This window comes from Odontesthes bonariensis, chromosome 12, assembly GCF_027942865.1.
Source record: "Odontesthes bonariensis isolate fOdoBon6 chromosome 12, fOdoBon6.hap1, whole genome shotgun sequence".
Taxonomy (NCBI): Eukaryota; Metazoa; Chordata; class Actinopteri; order Atheriniformes; family Atherinopsidae; genus Odontesthes; species Odontesthes bonariensis.
In genome coordinates this window covers 18895817-18917262 of record NC_134517.1, presented here as the reverse complement: position 1 = coordinate 18917262, position 21446 = coordinate 18895817, and the positions used below count along the sequence as shown (strand labels likewise).

Genomic DNA, 21446 nt, shown 5'->3' with positions numbered 1-21446 from the left:
TACACCCACTTTTAAATCAAGTCTGATTCAGCAGCCTGTTCAAGCTTTATTGAAATGGTTTTATTGAAACGATTGATCATTTCTGTGACGATTTCACTGGTATTTTATATTTACTCAAGTACGTGTTGTGTAGTTTATAACACAATTATTCAAATGCAACTTAACAGCTTCAAGAACGGAATCTGCAGAAAAACTCCAATTTTTATTTTTATTTTGCCCTGCTCAATACATTTCTGCTAAAATGTGACACTTAAAAGTGTGTTATGGGATACTCTCGAGGCAAACCAACATTGACGAGTTTGTTACATGCGAGCTGTATTCATTCACTACATCTTCAACATCAAAAAAGAAAAAAAAACAAACACAAAGTGAGCTAAACTGCAGTTTATTTTGGAACCAATCTACAAGGCTCACAAAGGTCAGGCTCAGCTTGAGTGTAGTCTCAGGTTTATGGTTCCTGTAGTCTGTAAATACAGGAGAGTTATCAAAGGCACAAACTGTTGTCCTTGAGATGGGACAAAGGTCACTCAATTTAAATGAAAGCCAAGCAAAACAACTCTGCTAACTATAAAAGTTAATTCATCACTGGGCTGATGTCTTCGGTAACATTCTGTTTTTGACTGACTCTGCTTATTGCCTGCTCTTTGAAATGAATTCTGATATCATCCTTCCTTTCTCATACCCTCCAGGGAGACTGTATATCAGGCTGTTTTCCATCCTTTTTAAATCTCACCCCGGGCCTTTCCTATCCTCATTCTTGTCATATTCTGCCTTGATGCTGCTTTGAAGTCTTACCACCAAACCAAACTTTCTTCTCAGTATTTATACACCAATTCATGTGTGTCACACTTTCCTGTACTTTCTCCTTATTAAACTGAATTCTAAATGTAGTAAACATCCTGCCTCACCCACTAAAGAAACACAACTGTTAAAATATTAGAACTACAGTGCAACTCCTGCAATTTTGCTGTAATTTTGTAGCTTAATTAGAAATCTGAAGCAATTAATGTCAATTAACAGCAAAAAAAGTTTCTATAATTCTTGCATTGTTATGTAATTTCTTATTAAAGTTTTAAAAATAAGAGGAATATCCATTCTGTTATGGAAAGTGATTTTTTTATTTAAGGATGCTGAAGTGGAAATGCCTTTTTGTGTAATCCAGGTTTGTGTAATCTAAATAAAACTACTTACTGTCTTATTACAGACTGCTTTAATTCTAATGTAGATTCATACTCTAGTCTATATGATTAAAAGTTCTAATATTACGCAAAAGTAACAGAGTTTTTCTAGTCCTTAAAGGCACCTGTATGTTATAAAAATATGGGGTCACTTAGATTTTCCATCCTCACTAAAACACATTTAGTGTTTAGTCAAATCCCAAAGCCTTTTAATCGATAATCTGAACTTGTGTTCGAAGCCCATTACCTTTTTTCCTCCTTTTTTTTCAGCACTCCGCTTCCTTTTACCGCACATTACCACCAGCAGCAGTAACGCATATTGACAGATGTGTGCATCTGTTGGTGAAAAGATGCATGACGTCCATTACCCTCCTTCCGGGCATCCACTGTGCTTCAGCAGTTTGCAACAATGTATATCACATTACCCCCTGCTCTCTTTGTACATATGCTGTAAAAGTGGAGATACAAACAGTGCAAGAACGACCTCGTTAAACATCACTTTACTGCACTTACCTTGGAGGATAGAGTCAGTTGGTAAAAGTGATTACATTCCACCTCTTGTACATAAAACAATGACATAGTAGACTAAGGCATGTGTTTTTTTTTCTGTGAAGAAACTGCATATGTCAGTGCAAAAACAATCATTGTACAAAACTCCTTCGACAAGTTCTGCAACAATGTGAATTGGGAGTGAGACAGAATGCAATCATTCAACATTTTGAGTACTGAAACTGAGACATTTGACCGAAGTTGGAACTGAATACATTTTTAATCGGCGTATTGTCCAATTTCTTCTTCTGACAATACTCTGTAAACATCTGAAAACAGAGCAGACCAATAGTTGTACTTTTGTAGTTCACATGTTTCCAGTTTCTTCCTGTATAGAGGACACCACCTTCTTGATAGTTTACATCTACCGTCATAATGTGCCAGATGTTTTCAATGGATGACGGGTCTGGACAGCAACTGGCCTCTGTTACTACAGAGCCATGCTGTTGTAATATGTGCTAAATGTGATTAGGCAGGTGCTTACAAAAATAAACAAGACCCTCCTGTAAAATAACACCTGTATGGCAGCCTGTGTTGCTCCAAAACCTGTATACCATTCAGCTTTAATGATTCTCTCACAGATGCGGAAACTGCCCATGCCAAACACACCAGTGCAATCCATACCATTTTTTTCTTTTTTTTCTTTCTTTCCTGACTTCCTCTTTCCTACGCTGTCAAAATCCCTTCATTCACAATTTTCATGTCACCACACTTAATGATCTTTCTGCACACATTCTTCAAGCCAATCAGCCCCTGGTTCCTGGTTCCTGGTTCCTGTTTTTTTTTTTTTTTTTTTTTACCCCTTGTCCTGTCCAGCATTATGGCAGCAGAATTGTAATCTGAATACCGTTTATGCTAAACACATTTGCTATGCCAAGGGAAGCTTTATGAATGTAAAGCTCCCCTTAATGCCCATCAACTCCTCATTTTTATTTATTTATTTTTGTTACAATACTTAACATGATGTGATCGTGTGATAGTGCCGAACCGGACCGGGGGACAGAGAGAGAGGGAGAGCGAAGAAGGGAAAAAAAGGAAAAGAGATATGAAGAGACAAACATAAAAAAACAATGAAAAATCAGACAACCAGCTGCTACACCTGTAAAAACAATACTCCACGTCAATCCACGGCTTTTGTGGGGAATCCAGGCTTAGAAGCACCAGGAGCACCTGTAGGCAGACATGCAGAGAACTGATGCTGGCTTGAACTATTGGACGATAATGCGCAAGCTAGGTAGTCCATCAGTTTTTCTGCTGCGAAGAGGCGTACGTGACTCCAAAAATAACTTCAAATTTTGATTTGTACGACCACAGGATAGCTTTCCAATTTGTGTCAGTCCACCTCATGATGAAAACCTGCTTTCATTCCTGTGGGTCAACTAGTCACAATTTCTGCCAGCCCCTGGTGTCTATGACTCAAGGAAAAAGTGTCCTGTGGTGATGATGAGCTGCTGCCTTGGCTGCAGGAATATTAGATGCTGACAGCAAACATCATCCGGGAATGGAGACCATTCAAAAGCCTTTTCCGTCGACTATAAGAGAAGAGTGAAACCCAAAATGGGGGTTATGTGAAATATAGTTCATGTGTGACGTTAACAAAAATATGGACTCATTCGTCCAGCGACATTATGGAGGCAGTTGCATGCATTAAAATCAAATTAGAAGCTGCTATTACTGCTCTAAAGCCCATGTGCTTTGCAGCATGCAAAGGATGACTTAGCAATATTTTACAATGCCGGCGGCGTAGGTTTGTGGGTTTTTTCCTCAGGTGATAGCTCAGAGCTTACTTATTAACATTGCAGCATTGGGGCTGGAAATGTACAGTTTTATCCTGTTCGTGGCCGTGTTTTTTCTGACAAAAGTTGAGTAGGCATAACCTGAGGCAAATGTGACTTGCTCTGTGCATAATTTAAAACCCTGCAGGCTGCAAAGAAAAACTTGGTGACATTTTAATTTGCAATTGTGAATGCATTGACATAGTGTCTTCAGTGACACTGATTTTTAATCTGTTTTTTCCTGAGCCCATGCAGTGATTTCCAATAAGAAACATGACTGTTCTTAATACAGTGTTGCCTTAAAATCATTAATACTCCACATTCGTTTTCAAGCCTTGTACTTTGCATGCAGTTTCATCTTTCTCAACAATTCGATAATGTTAGGTTATGTGGATGATTTAAATCCCCAAATTCCTCGAAATTTTACGTGACTGACATGTTACTAATCCATCTAGTTAACTTTCAGATACTCCACCGTGTGTTTTTAGAGCATTTTCACTTTTTCTTGTTGTAGTTGTTTGCCTTTTGTTTATCCATTCAGTTCATATTCTGCCAGAAAATATCTATAAAAGTACGGTGATTTCCCATAATAGAATAAAGGTTTCTATCTTTACTTTTTCATGTGATCTTGTGTTTTATTTGGACTTTTTAATATTTCATGAAGGATGTTAATATATGCAGCAAGAATAACGTTACTTACAATATGGCCAAAAGCCACCAATATATAAAAATTCTGGCTTAAAATGGTAGTGAATCGATATTGGCAATAAGGTTGACTTGAATTACAAAATTGACTTACATTATACATTAAATATTTGTCATTAACAGGCATGCGTTTAATTTTACGTAGAAAAGTCGGTTCTTAAGCTAAAATTCTGAGGGACTTTACTCACAGTTTTTACATTTTTTGTGTTACCCATGATTCTATGAGGTGAATAGTGGGCGTGGTTCGGCTCCTGATTAGATTTAGCTTGTATTAGTTGTTTATTTCCTAGTTTCCGATTAATCCTAAATTGTAAAGTTATTTTAGGGGTTTTCAAATGAGTCTTATTAGTTTTGATTTTGAGCGTTGGCCTATTTTGGGTTTAGGAGTGTTTTTTTTGGTGGTTCTATTGTGCTTTTTGGTTGGTGGGCTTACTCATCTTGGTTTGCACTCCAGGCGATGAGTTCAGTGTCTCACTTTTTTTTTTTTTTTTTAAATGTGACATTAGACTAAATTTGCTTTAAAAGGATGGAAATTGTTTATATTTTCACTCTTACAAGTTTTTCATGTTAATTTACTTGTAAATTCAAAGTCTATTTCTCTAATCTTCTCTATGTTTTCCAATACCTAAGAAATACAGGAAAAAATCTGTAACATTACAGATTTTTTTTACAGTATAGGTTTATGTACCTCCGGACTAGGATTTTATGGGCTGTTTATATATTAGCAGTCTGAGCATCCATCAGGAGACGCACACATAATTCCAACCCTGCAGCCTCACACCCACTACTGGCTTTGAGCAATGTTTGAGCAATCGATCCCAGGGGTCCAGGAGCCACAGGCAGACAGATGAGTGGATGGAGACAGAAATCCTCCTCAGCTTGGCTTAGCACTAATGCATTCACTATCCATTACCTGCAGTCATCACCTCTTGTTTCATGACTTTCAACGACGCTGACCACCTGCTGATGAGTCCTCTTAAGCTGTCGTTGTTGATTTGGTCTGTAACAAAATCTTAGGGGTGTTTATAAAAATAGCGGCAAAGAATGGATCTATCAAAGCATCAGAAGATACAGACATGAGATGTGAGGTAGCACCCCAGAGGTGATTATATCCAACTTGTCCTCATCAGCAGTGTGGCATCAGTAATCAACGTGTCATGCCAGTTTGCGATTACCACGCTCAACAGGGAGCACTAGTGTATCTCCTCATCTTGATTGGCATCCTCACATGGCTTGTTTATCTGGGGTAAGTGGCTCTGCACACGATCTGCTGAAGCCACTTAGACCAGGAGAGAGATTAGGGAAGAGATGCTTGAAATAATGGCCCCATTTTTTCTTTTTTGGAGGGAATCATTAGAATGTTTGGAGACCGAGCAGATGCTTCCCGCTCTCCACAGCAACTATAATGCCTCAGACAGAAGTGGCATTTAAACCTCTAAAGTGTACAGGTGGCAGGTAGGAGTCAGTCTTTCTGTTGCTCTCAAGAGAAAACAAACAAAAATACAGTCAATCGACAGCATTAACCCCATAAGCCCGAGGCTGGTTTGTGAAAATTCCACCTGAAAAATCCTTTCAGATTCAGTCCCTAACATCTCCACAACTGTTACGAGCAACAAGACCTCCAACCAAAGTGACCAAATAGGTAGTTTGCCCATATTTTTATTCCCTCGTTGGAGCAATTTTTTTTTTCTTAAGTGGCTTTTTTAACAAGCCCCAACACCAACCGGACTTAAGGACCTCCTTTAAGGAGGAGGATGGGCGTGGATGGTACAAATATGGAAACACTTTTTTTTTTAAAACCATAAGACATGGGTTTGACCCAGAGATATAACAAGTGTTTTTTTTTTTTTTTCTCAATGTTCTGGGTTGTTTACTTACTAGTTTAAAAACTTTTTAAACGTTTAAAAGATTTTTTTATTTGCCATTGTAGGTGAGTAGAAATCAGGCAATGGGAAATTAGAAACCAAATGACAGCCTCATAACAACGAGTTGGTGATACTTTTGTTGTTGCACTTGCTCAAAATCAGCTGCAGATCTGCAAAATTTCCCACAAGTGTAATTAAGCACAACTAGATATTACTGCTGACGTCAAAACAGAACATACTGAATCACTAACTGTGCAACTGAGGTTTCAAATTGAATAGTTACAACAGAAACATAAGTACCAGTATTTTAAAAGAGCACTTCACACCAAGAAATCTGAAAATGTTAGAATAGATCATCGCCTACTAATATTACCTCCCCTATGTGAGTTTTTTTCTGACTCTAACAGCAAGAAGGTATTTTTGTCAATCCTTGTCAAGAGGCAACTTGACCGATCTATTATTGGGAGAACCACCTTTAGGAAAAAAGGACACTGATTGTCGCTGATTATCTCACACCGTCCCCTAAATGTTGCTGATTGAGCAATCACATGAGTGATCAAATGACTACAGATGACAGTTTTACAAACACAGCCAGGGGACAGGCAGCATGGTGAAAACCAGGGGCGGATTGGGAAGTATTTTTCCACCGGGACAATTTTTCCCTTGCCGGCCTCATACCAAAAAAAAATCTATTGTAACAGGGGGTTTCAGTTACGTCATCACGGGAGCGCACGAATTTCAGCTGGTGGGCAGGAAGCTGGACTACAGCATAGCAACAACATGGAGAATATGGAGATGAGTGAATATTGTAGTGGTTTGGAGCCGGCACATAGGGAAAGATGTTTGGCGTTAGTTGAGAAATACATTGGGCGTGACACATACTTAATGAAAATGTCCGAATTTTCGCAAAACCGGAACAATTTGCCGAAAATAGAGGCTGTGGACATGACGAGCTACCTGGTTCTCCAGACGTCTTACTACACCAAGCAACAGATGAAGGCCCACAAAAGTTTGGAAGCATACAACTATTACCACAGCGGATGGATCAGCAAACTCGGAGTAAAACGTCTACAGAATGATTGTGTTTTGGTGTTCGCCAGGGTAAGTTTGTTTTGTTTGTTTATGGTGCATTATCCCAATGGAAAATGCAGTGTGTAGTGCAGGGCTGGGCAGTAAAGCAGAACTTAACATGTTGAATGCCGAGCTGTGAATGTTGGCATTCATGTTTTGATAAAATGCCGAGATCCAAATATCCAAATGCTGACATTGTGTCTTTGTTAGCCTAATGCACGAGAGAGAGAGTGAGCGATTCTGTTGTCGAGAACTTGGGAGCTAATGTGCGCTGTTAGCACTTTGTGGATACTACTGAAACGTGAAGATTCTGACAAATTTGTTTTGTTTAGATCAACCACTCTCAGAGATCGCATGAAACACCGATGACGGTGTCTTAGCTCTGTGTTTTGGTAACCCAGCTTGACCGTCGGAGCCCAGTCCACTGACTCAGTAGCTAACAACGCGCTGGGGCAGCCTTCAAAACAAAGCCCAAACGTAGCCCGTATTACATTACTGTTGATTGGCATTTAACAACATAATACTTTACTGCACTACTACTAGACAGTTAGATTTCCCACATACCTTTGAAAAGTGGTCACCGCAGACACGAGCATTTGCAGATTCAGCCCCTCCAGTCTGTAAACGTAGGTTAACTATCCACTTTTTACGGCGTTGTTCTGTGAGTTTTTTTTCCATTTCTCACCTCTATGGGCGATTACCTTAGGTACTCGATAGTAACCCTTTCCCTTCTCTCGGTTAGACCGATTGCAAGCAACATCCAAAAACGGCACAAAACTGAGGCATTTTGGGCAAAAAGCGGCAGACAAAACACAGTTTTTTCAATGGGCTCCAGCTCAGGTTGCCCACCACCTGGGTTCACGCGCTTAGAAAAATACGGAAGTGACGTCAAGTGAAACCCACCTCCTAATGCTAGTGCAGATTTAAAAGCGTATAAAAGCCTTTTGTTGTATTCTGTGCATTGCCACTAGTTGGCATACTGGGGGCATATGGGCGGTACGGGAACCAGGGAGGAGAAGAAGAAGTGAATGCTGCTGCTGCCAGCCACGTACTGCCAGTCGGCTTACAAGGGCCGTTGACATTATGTTTAGGCCGGCCGGCCCGGCGGGATAAGTCCCAGAAGTCCAGACGGCCAATCCGCCCCTGGTGAAAACCCAAAACAAGGTTGCCGAAGGACCATCTCAAACATTTTAATAAGATCAGACTGAAGCCCAGGTATGTACAACCTACAGGGCATAGAGCCAGTGATCTAATTATTCTGTTTTAGGATTGCAGGGGTAATGATGATGACTTTGGTCAATCCAAAGCAAGAATATAACCTCATGAAACAATGATCCATACTTCTTCTTTTTAATCAAGAAAGAGCTCATAAACGTCAAACAATTGCCCTAAGAAGTGTTTTTACACGCCACACGGGGGCGACAGTGAGCCTGTGAAGCAGCTTCAACAGCTTTGGCCTGGGGCATCAGATCAACACTGCTTATATAAGGAGGAAACGTTCTTGCTGGTAATTAAATTTGCAAACACAACAGTGTGAATCAACAAACTAAACCGACGCTGATTCGAGAGGGGGGGGGGGGTTATAATAATGCCTGAAGCAATTTGTGTGATCTCATTGATTCAAATTCTCCTGCACTTTTAACATGTAGTCATCAAAGTTGAGCAGATTAATCTTAGACGTGTCGGTCTGCCGCTTTTTACTCATGGCACGAGTATTTGGACTCGGATGCAGCCCATCATGACAGATGGACCTTCTGCGTTAACACAGCTATTTGCATTATGTTGACATATTCATCATTTTCCTTTTATGGGTTACCTACAACGTTTTCATTAACGGATGGTATAGGCGGTAACCACAAACCAAAGTCTCTTTTTTATTTATTTCTGTCTCTCGTCGTCATCCCAAGTCTCTCATACACACACACACACACACACACACACACACACACACACACACACAAATACACACACCCTTCATGACTTTAGCGCTCCACTCTCTCTGCGCTCACTCGCTCTCTGGATGCAGGTTATTTGGCAAAAGCGCAGCAGTGCGCCGCGCTCCTCAGTGCGCACAGATCCTTGATTAAAGAATGACGCCAAACGAGACTCAACTATAGAAACAATAGGGCGGAAAAGTAAACTGACAAAAGTAAGTAACTGTATCGCTCTGTATATTGAACACGTGTGATGGACCATGGCTTCCGTGTCCAGTTACTGTGTCACTTTGGAGGCTGGAAAAAAATCAACTGACAGAAGGTTGATGTGAACGTTTTGCAGTCCACGGTATTACCTTACTTTAGAAACTTGAAATCAAAGACATGGACTTCTCTGCGCAAAATGAGACATCTGTAAATCCCGAATGCATCGGAGTGCTGGCTGATGCGCTTCAGATCGGAACCGGTAACGGGGGCTTGGAGACAAACATCTCCTGCGGCAACGCGTCCACACCCCTCATACCAGAGCTTGTGAGGCAGAGAGGTAAGCGCAAAACAAAACAACATAACGGGACTGAAAGTGCAAATAAAAGGTGTTGTATTGACTCAGTTCAGGCCCAGAATTAGAATATATATGAGTTGAATTTTGGGATATGTTAAGTTTAAAGGGGCTGCCTATCTCTGAGTGCAAAGTAAGACAACGTGATAAGCAGCTTTCAGGCCTTGAATTAACAGCCGGTAAAAATAAACTTATCCAACTTCCTGCTTAAAATTTAGAATAATTTATTTAATTTTTTTAATAGGCATACTTAATGAAAACCAGCTCCATAGTACATAAATTGGATCAAGGGGCTTAGTTAGAAGACTATGTGGGGGTTAGGGCAAACATGACATTTGCCTGTAATTTTTTCAAAGTAAGCTGGTGGACTCTGTTGTGCTTTATTGTAAGAGAAAAAGCAAAGGTTTCAGTGGGAAAGGGATCATTGAGAGGACATAGAGTGTATGTATGTATATATCAAATTATTATGATCCTGCAATAAAAAGTAATGTTTAGCCTGTTACTGCATCCTGCTAATAATGGATTTGCAAAGCTTTCCAAGCTTGTTTATTTACAAACTGAGGGTCAATGAAGGTTACGAACAAAAACAGACACTGAAATGCATCATTGCTCGTACAATTTCCTCTCCATCCTATCTTCACCCTCTAGTTTTCAATCACCACTTACTGTTTTCATCTTTATCCCTTAACAGCTCTGCGCCAATGTTTCGCACATGTTGTATGGAATTCCAAACCCCCATTAATCACCAGTCATTATTAACAGCGATGTGTTTTTAGCACTCAGGTGTAACAGTTACACGCAGCAAAAACATTGGCAACACAGGCCTTGCTCTTGAAAATGGGGTCCTTTGTCAACATTGCTTTTAGTGATTGTTGATTGAGCAAAAAGCAGTGGCGGCTCCTGACATTTTTTTTAGGTAGTGCAATTTCCCCCCGTTATGTCCATAAGTACCATAAAAGTCCATAGGACTGAGGTATATTTGTCTAGGTAGCAAGACCATTTCCCTAACTTGTTTGTGCCTATAAATCCAGATATCAGATATCAATTTTAGGCAATATCTCTTTTGTCCACCAAATGTCAACACTGAACTAGTTAAAAGTGTCTAACTAGGGAAGTTACATTGTGAAACCTTCAAAGCAAAACATTTGCCAGTTAATTATTTGCCAATCAGTTAATATTACACCTTAACCATTATTTATTTATTTTCCTCATATTGTTCCAGGATTCTATGAAATAAGTAAACACATAAGCTCTTAATGATAAGATTCATTCAATTTTCATTCTAAAGAATGTAATTAAAATGACAGCATATAAATCCAAGTCAAGTGTTTATTGAAGTTTTGGAAAATATGACTTAGAAAAGCATAACCAGTTGTCACACATGGTTAAGTGCAGCTTACTTGTGTGAGATTTCTCTCTTTTTTTAAATATAATACTGCACCATTAACAATGAATGTGTCATTATACATTCTGCTATTATTGTCAACATTATATAAAATATTTAAATCATTACAAGTCAATGACTGAGCACAAAAGGTTAAGTTATTTAGCTACATCAAATTCTACCTCGAAAAATACCAGGGTTGGTGGAGCCCTCGGTTTCATCTTTGCCTCGCAAGGCTAGCTCAAAAATCCCGCAAAATTCTTCCAAACTTCCTTCTCCGCATTAGTACGACGACTAAAGGGTACTTCTTTCAGAAACACTACCCTATTGTTGCACTCGACACTCGCCATCTTCTTCGTAGAATGTTCATGGTCCCGCGCAACAGACATATGACGAAAGCACGTCGTTTGTGCGAGCACATAAACCCTAATAGAAAATGTATTGGGAGCATGATTTTTAAAAAAAACTGATGTACCATTAATGTCAATGGGAGGTTTTTGGTGCAAATTTGACCCTGACAGAAATCGCCCCAAATGGGCGTGGCAACACCAGGCGCGACCTTAATCTGATTGGACAATGACATATACAACCAGTTTGCCTACAGTAGATCAGTCCCGCCTTAGCAACTAGATTAAAAGAAACCCTCCGTGTTTGGTAGTGCGTCGCACAAATTGCCCCTATGAAGGAACCGCCTCTGGCAAAAAGCCTAGACTATAAGTAATCGGGGTCTGTATCTCTCGTTTATAAAACACTTATTTGTTTTAACTTATTAATCGAGATTCATGGCGTATATAATAAGGTTTAGAGGGATTCGCATGGATTTGATGCGAATCAGTTGGATTCAGTTTGATGCCGCCTGATTAAGGGCGTATTCACACCAGGAAAGTCCGATAGTTCACTTGCTTTGGTCCGAACCTTTTTTTTTCATTTTGGTGCGGTTTGCTTTCAGATTGTACATTTCAGTAAACGGACCAAAATATGTCAACAAAGCCACGCGCCTTGAAGTCGTTCGGCTATTGGTCAGAATCGACACGCGCAACACAAAGTGCTAAGTTCAAAAGTGAATGTATTCATGGACGCTTTCCGTGCCGTTATTGCTTTTAATATAATCAAAACTATATGTTTTTTCAACGTTTTGCTATTTTCACAACTGTGTAATTACTATGCTGCTGTACAAGTAATTTATCAACAACGACGACAAAGGGTAAGGCGGCTACGGAGGAGAACGCTGATTCGGTCTTTCGTTAGCTTTACCACAGCCGGTCTAGTAATTAGAAGAACGACGCTCTGTTACCTAGCAGCAGACAAACGACGGATGCTCCCGAGGTACAAAAAAGTAAAAAGTCTGGGATTAGGTCCGGTCTGCTTTCACTCCTCCAAAAGATCCGCACCAGGGTTCGTTTGATCCGGACCGAGTCCGACCTTTCAGCTCGGTCTCGGTCCGCTTGTTTGGTCCGGACCAGAGTTCGGTGGTTTGTATTCAGACCATCCCAAAAGGTCCGAACCAACGAAAATCTGGTCCGTTTGGTCGTTTGGTCCGGACCAAACGAGGTAGGTGTGAATACGCCCTAAGTGCTTTTATTTTCCATAGACAGTGATTTTATATTTTAGAAAGTCATTTATGTAAAAGTTGTAATGGTCAGCCGTCTTCAACTAGACAAAAAAAAAAAAAGGGAATCAGTATGAAGTATTTTTGGTTCTTCATTGCACAGAAAAATATTTATATTTGATATGAAAGTATGGCACAAATTTGCTGGTGAAATTCTCTCTAGTTGGTAACTTTTACCAAGGTTTAAGGTATGATGAACAGGTTAGTCACACATGTTAATAGTGTATATAATATATGTATGGTAAAGAGGCTTGTATCAAGTATCAGTGGCGTCTGTTGATAGCAAAACTACATATGAAGAAAGCTTTTTTTCTCTAATTGATGAGAAATTCCTAGCTAAAAACCAAAGCAGTCAATTAATTTATTATTAGCTCATGCATGCTAATAGCAATATGATTCATCTCAGTTTAATGTTCTCCATATGTCAACGGCAGCTTAGTATGCACTAAAGAGTTATTTTTATAGTATGCACTAAAGAGTTATTATATTTCACCTGAAGTACCAAATGGCACCCTGAGCAATAGAGATGCTCATTTGCTATGCAGGATCTAATCACTGAGGAGAGGGAAAACCTGTTGGGTCAGTGCCACATATGCAATATACATTTATCAAGACTCTAGGGGAAGAAAGATGAAAAACAAATCAAGACCAAGATATCTCTCACCAGAGAAAACTAGCAGTAATTAAACTTGGAGCTTAAAGGTACAGTGTGCTAATGTGACGAGTCTCAAACCAGGGACCTCTTGCATGAAACTGGCACAAAGGGCTGTGGTTTGGTGCCCCCCACTATCCCTGTATAGGTGTTTGTAACCGAGTAAACACTTGCAAGCTGTGAAAAGTGGACATCATCACCTTGGAACAAGTATGGAAATGTAGGGCATTGATGTGCTGATGTAGAATATAGGCGTGATAACAAAACTTAAACTGTTTCTGTAGGGAACAGAGAAAGAAAGCATATCAACAGAATAATTCTTCAACCTATGTTGTGCTGTGGACTAATATAGCCATTACACTCTCTGTCATTAGATAAGGTTGTTTTTCTAAATATTTCATAATATGTTGTTTTATTGACTTCAAATGAACTTTGATTTAATTTGATATATGTCAATATGTATATACCATATTACTTAAATCTTTGACTCGTTCACCAAAATATTATTTTTTTTTTTCTGAGTGCATTGATGTGGAATCCAGCATAAGCAGCTTCCACAAATCTTTTTTTATTTAGAAAATATGTAAAGAAACATTGGTTCTCCTTCTTCAGAAGCCAGTATCTACTAGATTAAATTATCATCGTTTTTTTTAACACTGAATTTGGAGTTGGAGTGATAAACAAACAAACTTAAAGATAAAAATCCCCCAGGACATCTTTTCAGTGTGTTTTGATCACTTTTTTGATGGTGGATAGAAATTCTTAGGAAATGTGCCAGACTGACCAGACACTCTAGAACAAGTACACATATATTTCCATAATCAAAAACTAAAGACACTGGACAAAAACTGGCTATATTATATATATATATATATATATATATATATATATATATATATATATATATATATATCAGATATGCATCTGACCCAGCTTCTGTACTGTAGAATTGTACTTGATAATAATTCCATCATATCTATCAAATACATCCTAGATCTTCATCTAAAGAGAATAATTTGCAACGTCAGAACCTTGGCAGCTCCTGTCGCCATCATTGCTCATGCCATCAGTCCAGAAGTTTGATTCATTTGTGTGTTCTTCTCTCTCTATCTATCCCACTGCTCCTGTGTTTATGACTGAGATCTGTCACAGTCAGCCTGGTTGGGCTACTCTATAGACTTGGGACATGAAAGCACATCCCAAGGACATAGCAGTTTTTATTTTTTATTTCATGAATCGTGATTGATTCACCTTGGTTGACAATATTGTCCGATCAGTGGAAAAACTCTTGAGTCATCTTCACAAGGTTTTACAAGGTTTCTGCCGTTGTTTAGTCAGAGAAGCGAGCAAGAAGGAATGCAAGCAGCAATATACCGACCGTCACCTGTGACGCAGTCACCCAATGGGATTAAACACCTTGGCCAGCCCCTAGAGCACGAATTTTGCTCAATCACAGACACCTTTCAAAATTTTTCACACTGAACACACTCAAGGTGTTGCCTTTTTGTAAAAAAAAAGGAAAAAAAAAAGAAACCAAGCATACAAAATAAAACGTGCAGACTCTCAAAGGGTTTCATGGCTCATGGTGGAACATGTGCGATGAAACATGTCAAACCACATACAGTCTTGTAGCGAAATAAATCAATTCCAAGTGTTTTACAAATCAGGACATAATAAAAACCTACGAGCACAACTTAAGATGAACAAAAACCAGATGACCGATTACACTGTTTCATTGATTATTTGATAAAACTCAGGCAGAGGCAGTGTTTTAAAAGCCAATTGCATCTTTACTGCTTCCATAGGAATTAAGAAGATAATTAGCAGCCAGCTGCTGCTAATCAAATGCACTTCCTTAACTGATCATCAGCAAGTGTGAGCACCAGGTTTTGGCAAGGAGGAAAGATATCACAGCTAACGTCAGAGATGCAATTGTAGCTTCGCTTTCTGGGAATGGTTATAAAGCTATGTCCAAAAAAAAATAAAAAAATTGAATTCCATCATTTAGCAGTGAAAAAGATTATTCACAAGTAGAAAACACTGAGGACAGTTGTCATTCTTCTCCGGAGTGGAAGTCCCAGCAAGTTCACCCCAACCCAAGGTCAGACTGTGCAGTGCTCAGAGAAACTGCAAAAACCCCAACAGCTACATCTCAGACTCTACAGGCCTCAGGTAGCATGTTCAGTGTTAAAGTTAATGTCAGTACAATTAGAAAAAAAACTGTTTGGAAGCGTTGCCAGGAGAAAGCCTCTTCTCCTGAAAAGAACATGACAGCACAGCTTAAACTGTCAGAACACAAACATCTGATACCAACTGTGAAGCGAGGGCTGATGATTTGAGTGTGTTTTGCAGCCACAGGACCTGGAAACTTTGCGGTCAGCGAGTCCACCATGAGCCCCTCTGCATACCAAAGTATTCTAGAGTCAAATGTGAGGCCATCTGTCCAACAGATAAGGCTTGACTGAAACTGGATCATGAAAAAGGACAACGATCACGAGCACAGCAGCAAATCTACAACAAAATGGCTGAAGACAAAAAAATAAAAAATCATGGCATTACATAGGCCCACTTAAAGGCCAATTCTCAACCTGATCAAAATGCTTTCGAGGGACATAAACAAATGTACTCAAGCATCGATGAACTGAGACAACATTGTGAGGCGGAGGGGATGAAAATTGAAAATTGAATATGATTGTGTGTGATAGAGGCAAAAAAAGCACTATATAGCCTGTAAAATTGTACAGACCAAATCAGTGTGTGTGTGTGTGTATGTGTGTGAATGGGTGGATGTGACTTGTCCTGTAACAACAAGTTGTTTCTGTATTTGACTTTGTTTTTGTTAAATTAATTATCAAGAGTTCATATGAACCTAGTTGACCTGATTTAAGACCCTGTAAAAACCCGATCATTGCCATTATGTCCTGATTTGTAAAAATGTAATGTTCGGAGAGTGTCATTTCTTTTTACCATCACTTTAGACTAAAGTCCAGATCCACAGATCCACAGATCCAGAGTCAATTGCAAGATCACTTACTTTAAAGAAGATGATGACATGATAAAATAGCAATTATCAGTCACTATCGGGTGTGCCCCTTCAAATTTCAAATCTGTTATCTCAAGACATTTCCCTCATTATTGTAAGCATCTGAAAGATGCACACAAATTCAAAACGCTGTGTTTTTCACTGCCTTTGCACTCCACTTCCTGTAATTGTGCCTATTTCACCATCTCCACCGCTCACACCTACTCATGTCACACTGCTTGTCGAGAGCTGTGGTGTTTAAAATATGCCTGGGCAAAGCAACAAACATGTTGCGTATGCTGACCACTGTGACCGCAAAGTCTCGGTGGATCGTGTGTTGTCAACAGAAAGTGGTTTTACTCATTGCCTCCATCAACTCTTCTACGGTGTGTCTGGCTTTGTGTCGAAGCTTAGATGACATTTACCTTCCTGGATTAGCCACTAGCTGTGACATTTACCAACACCGAGATCCTACAGGAGCTGAGCAGTGTCGGCTTTTCCTTGATAGGTGCAGGCACATAAAGGCTGGTGGGATAGAAAGTGACAGATGCTGTATATGTATGAGAAAGAGATGTGGGGGCGGGAGGTTAATTCATAGTTAATATGAAGCCATGCAAAGCTACAAAATAAGAAAAAAATAGACAAAACCTAAAAAATTCATGTTTGAAATACAAGCCTCATCATTAATTCATTAACAATTTAACTGCATGTCCTATAAGAGACTCTTTTACTCCATTTAACGTTTCTTTTGAATCATTTGGATGTCCTTATGGGCAATGTGTTGAACTTTAATTCATCAACACTTGAATTTCTGGTAAAAAAAAAAAAGCAATGATATGTTAGATTTGATGAACATATTCTATACTGCAAAAATGTGTGTCTGTCATAGTTAACAAGACATAATTACTGTTTGCGATTTAACGAAACGTATACAGTGTATAATACCGAGATAGTAAGCAAAGCTAATGGACTCCAATAAGAGATATTTAAAGTAAAGCAGTTCACATCAGCCTATTTCAGCTAATTGCAGAGAGCAGACTGTGTACCAGAGTCGGTGGTCAGATGCTGCTGTGGACTGAAAAGACTGAAAAAAAAAGAATGGTGGAGCTGAGTGCAAAGAAATCCTTCCAAATAGTTTCTTTTGAGTAGTTTCCTGCACCAGAATACCTCTCTTATATCAATACAATCTGCAATAAGCCTCAAACTTAATTTAGGTGTGATTTAAGTCTATTCACTGGCAGAACAAGCAGCAGTGCGCAACACACATGGAATTGGAAGGTGATATTAGAAATTAGCAGGGCTGGGTCGCCACCGCCATAGCTGCTTTACTACTGATATCATCATTTTCATAGTTTAAACTAACACTTCAACAGAATTCTGAGGAGAGACAGTTTAATTCTCTCTTGTCAATTAGTCTGCTCATTTTTTGAGAAGCTGAAACAACCCTGCAAATAACCCTGTGAAAAGTGTTGTTACTGTGAAGGAGATGCAAACATTTTCACCACAATAAAGTCAAGAGGATACAGAGGAAATTATCTTATTGGAAATGTCTTAAACAAGCGCTGAATGATTTTTTTTCTCAAATTCACAGCACTAGTTCCCTTATTGTTGTTTATCATATCAGATCCATTATAATGACCATATCTTTATGGGGACTGTGAATATAACTGGGATGTTCAGTCCTTTCAATTTTGGAAATTTTAATAAACTTACAATGACAGATCATAAAAAAAATCATAAGCTTACACTTTCTCCATCATTAGGTTTTCATTCCAACTTTGCTTCAACTTACTCAATCATATCGTAACATTTGCCCCATCTTTAGCAGCACAACACTGACTTTTTCATATTTTCCTCATATCTTCTCAGTGTAATATTAACAAATCCACCACCCTGAATGTGTCCCATGGCTCTCCAGATAAGTGATTTGTCTGCCAGTTGTCTGGCGTAGATAGTATTAACTTCTCAGACATTATTGTTATTACATCTCCAAGATGTGTATGGATTAATTATTACCAAATGACTCTTGAATTTTGTTTTTTTTTTTTTTATACTTCCCTGTGATATTGGAAATATTCTCTAGGAATTAATTCCTCCTTTGTTCCTCACTTGTTTCTCCTCCTGTCTGTCTGCCATTTGGTGCTGGCCAGTGAAGTGTACTGAGAGTTTATTAGAGACTCTTTGCTGAAAGCATGTCTAGAAAAGAGCTGTGACACTGAATCAAAACAAAGCACTGATGATTTATGGAGCTAAAAAGAAAGAGTGATGGATAATTCTAGTAATTCGTCTATTACTACAAGTGACTGCTTTCACACTACATGTTCTCATTTCATCCAATACTAATATAAAAATGCTATCAATAGCATTTTTAAGATACACATGTATTTATGTATATATTTGGTGACCAAAGATAGAGTTTAACAAGTGAATATGATGAAATGATGAAGTGCAGACCTTTCTGTGTTTATCATAGCATGACTGGATCAAGAGCAAAACATTACTGGTAAAGCCTGAGCTCTGAGCCCACAATTCTGATTTCAAGATTAGACAGTCAGACTTTTGTTTTATCCTATAGAAACCATTCTGTGAGGCTGGACAGATCCCTAACCACTGCACGCATATTATGTTGTGTATTGTCGTAGGAAAAGTAAAAACTACAGGAGCTAATCACATGCTTACCATTAAAAATGCAGTATTCGTGTCCCAGTGTAGACAAGTATAGATTTTGTCCTTTTCTGAATTTCAAGGGCCCTTCAGGTTGACAAAATGATGAACTGAAGGTCAAACTCTGCAGCAGGAAAGACATCTGTGGCAGTTGGCTGTAGGCTGCAAATCCACATTCTCGCTTTTATTAATGTCAATTTATTCAGTGTTATTTTTTGCGTCCTGTAGGAATTTGTGCTCGCATCATCTCTTTTCTTTCAAACTGTTGTATATTTAGACTGTGCGAGCTGCATTCAGTCTCCTTGTTTTAGGCTTTAAACATGGTGTTTTGCTTCTCATAATTCAAAGCACTATGCATTAGGTTGACAAGTTCCATTGAATCCAGAGGTTTTGTAACCAAGACCCCTTCAGGCTTTAGAGGTATTTACACTTAAAGGATTGTCCACATTCCTCCAAATGAACACACAATATGGTAGGTAACTTTATGTGTCTGAACCGTTGCACACTGCAATCTGCTACGTATGAACACACAACCGAACAGCAGTAGTTAAATATTTGTAATGATAGTCATAAAACAAATCCAAAATCTATGAAGAGCCTATGTGATAATGTGTAATATTTTGAGCAGCCCAAAATTGGAATATGGTATAAAATGTATATAAGAATGGAATTTTCAAATCACATAAACCAATAATTCATCCACAATAGAACATGAAAAAAAGCAAACATATTCAATGTTGAAGGTGAAACGTTTATCTTTTATCTCTACTCAGTGGATGATTGAAGTTATTGCGCCTACACAACACCACTACACAGTGGTCATTTTCACCACAGTGTAGCATCCCATCTTCTACAATCCGCAAACTTCTTGCAAGTGAGGGGATCAGTTGTTTGTTCTTTGGGTTGTCTTATTCTTGTCTCATATAGGAATCTTGCTGCTCAGCAGTCCTGGGTGTTCATGGTCATTTTTTTTGTCTTTCATGATTCTATAGGCACTAATAGACCTTTTTAGACACACAACAGCTTTCCGCTGTGTCTCAATCTATTTTAAATGATCTTTGGTCCAGAGAAGGACAGATTTACTTCTGGATCGTGTTCACAAAAAGCCTCTTTGTTGCGTGATAGAGCTTTAACCTGCATTTGTGAATGCCCTCGTCCCTTTTCCCACAGAGACGTCTCCAGATTCTCTGAATATTTGAATTAAATTATGCACCGTAGTTGATTGAAAATTGATGATTCTTTTAGATTTTTTTTCCAACCAAATTGCCATCAGGTGGGACAAGATGTGTTTGTAGCACTGCAAAAGGTCAGTTAAGAAAAAAAGATCAATCTCAGTTTTTGAGATGCATGTAGTTGGATCGGCGCAGTTTAGTGTTCTCTATGCTTAGCAGAATTAGCCTGTGTATATTGGCCCGTGAGACCATTTGTGAGCAATACTAATAATCGACACTGCTGAATAGAGATGGAGCAATGAGAAATGCTTGCTTGAAGAAAGTAGTTAATGTGCAGAGGGAGTTATCAGCAAGCACACAGGAAAGCTAATTGGCTTTGATTAAGCTGAAGACAGTGGAACACATATAAAATTAAGAAAATAGAGTGCTGCTCCCTCTCTCCTGTCAATCATCTGTCTTCACATTCTCATTTTACTCATGCAGATGTGTGTGCACCCCCCTGAGTTAAAATTGCTGCCTTTTCCATGTCTGTTCTAGTGAAGAAATCCTGATGTTCCATCAGCAGCACATTTTATCTGCAGAGGAGTTTGTGTGACAGATGGTGAAGCCACATGTCGATAGATGTGTGTGTTTGTATGAGTGTGTGACTCTGAAAGAGATGAAAGACACAGCAAAAGACTGACTGTACTGACTTTTATTGACCAGGCTGAGACTAAATCTGTCACATATCTGGCCTGCAGCACTGAGCGAAGGCAGTAGATCAATTTGGTGAAATGTAATTTCTATCTGTAAACTACATGTGTGGCATCTGATTTGTAAAAGTCAAATAATGTACTTAATGTACCTCTTCAACTACATGCCAGATCTCTGCACAGTAGCGCTCCAATTTTACTGCTCAATCAGAACATTATGTTGCTTTTTGATAAGCAGGCAGATAAGGGGAACTCAGATTATGTGCCCCAGCCAGCTGTGCACAATACCCATTTATATCCCAGCTGGATTACTTCAAACCAATATGAGTTATGGTCAGGATTAACCAGGCACAGGCCAAGGGAAAATATTTGTAAGTATTTTAGTGTCTTTAATTCCATTTCAGATATAAAATCCCCAACAAATAAACTTAAAGTGCCCCAATCAGATAGAAAACGTTGAGCAATTAAGCTGTCGCATTGAAATGGGGACTGCAGAGAGTAAAATTAAAATGTACGTAAAAGGGAATTAAAAGCCATAAACATAATGGTGCACTCAAAAGGCTTAAAATAAATGTATATTTTTAATTATGCAAACAATTATATGAAATATAGTAC

At 38.9% G+C, this 21446-nt stretch overlaps 1 protein-coding gene across 1 annotated transcript in view; it reads left to right on the top strand.

Annotated features, from left to right (window-relative positions):
* The first annotated feature begins 9165 nt into the window (after nt 1-9165).
* cckbrb (cholecystokinin B receptor b) overlaps nt 9166-21446 on the top strand; it is a 37127-nt gene continuing 24846 nt past the window's right edge. Inside the window, exon 1 of the mRNA XM_075479466.1 lies at nt 9166-9621. Coding sequence (XP_075335581.1) covers nt 9462-9621 — 160 coding nt within the window. The 5' untranslated portion in view covers nt 9166-9461. The remainder of the gene's footprint in view (nt 9622-21446) is intronic.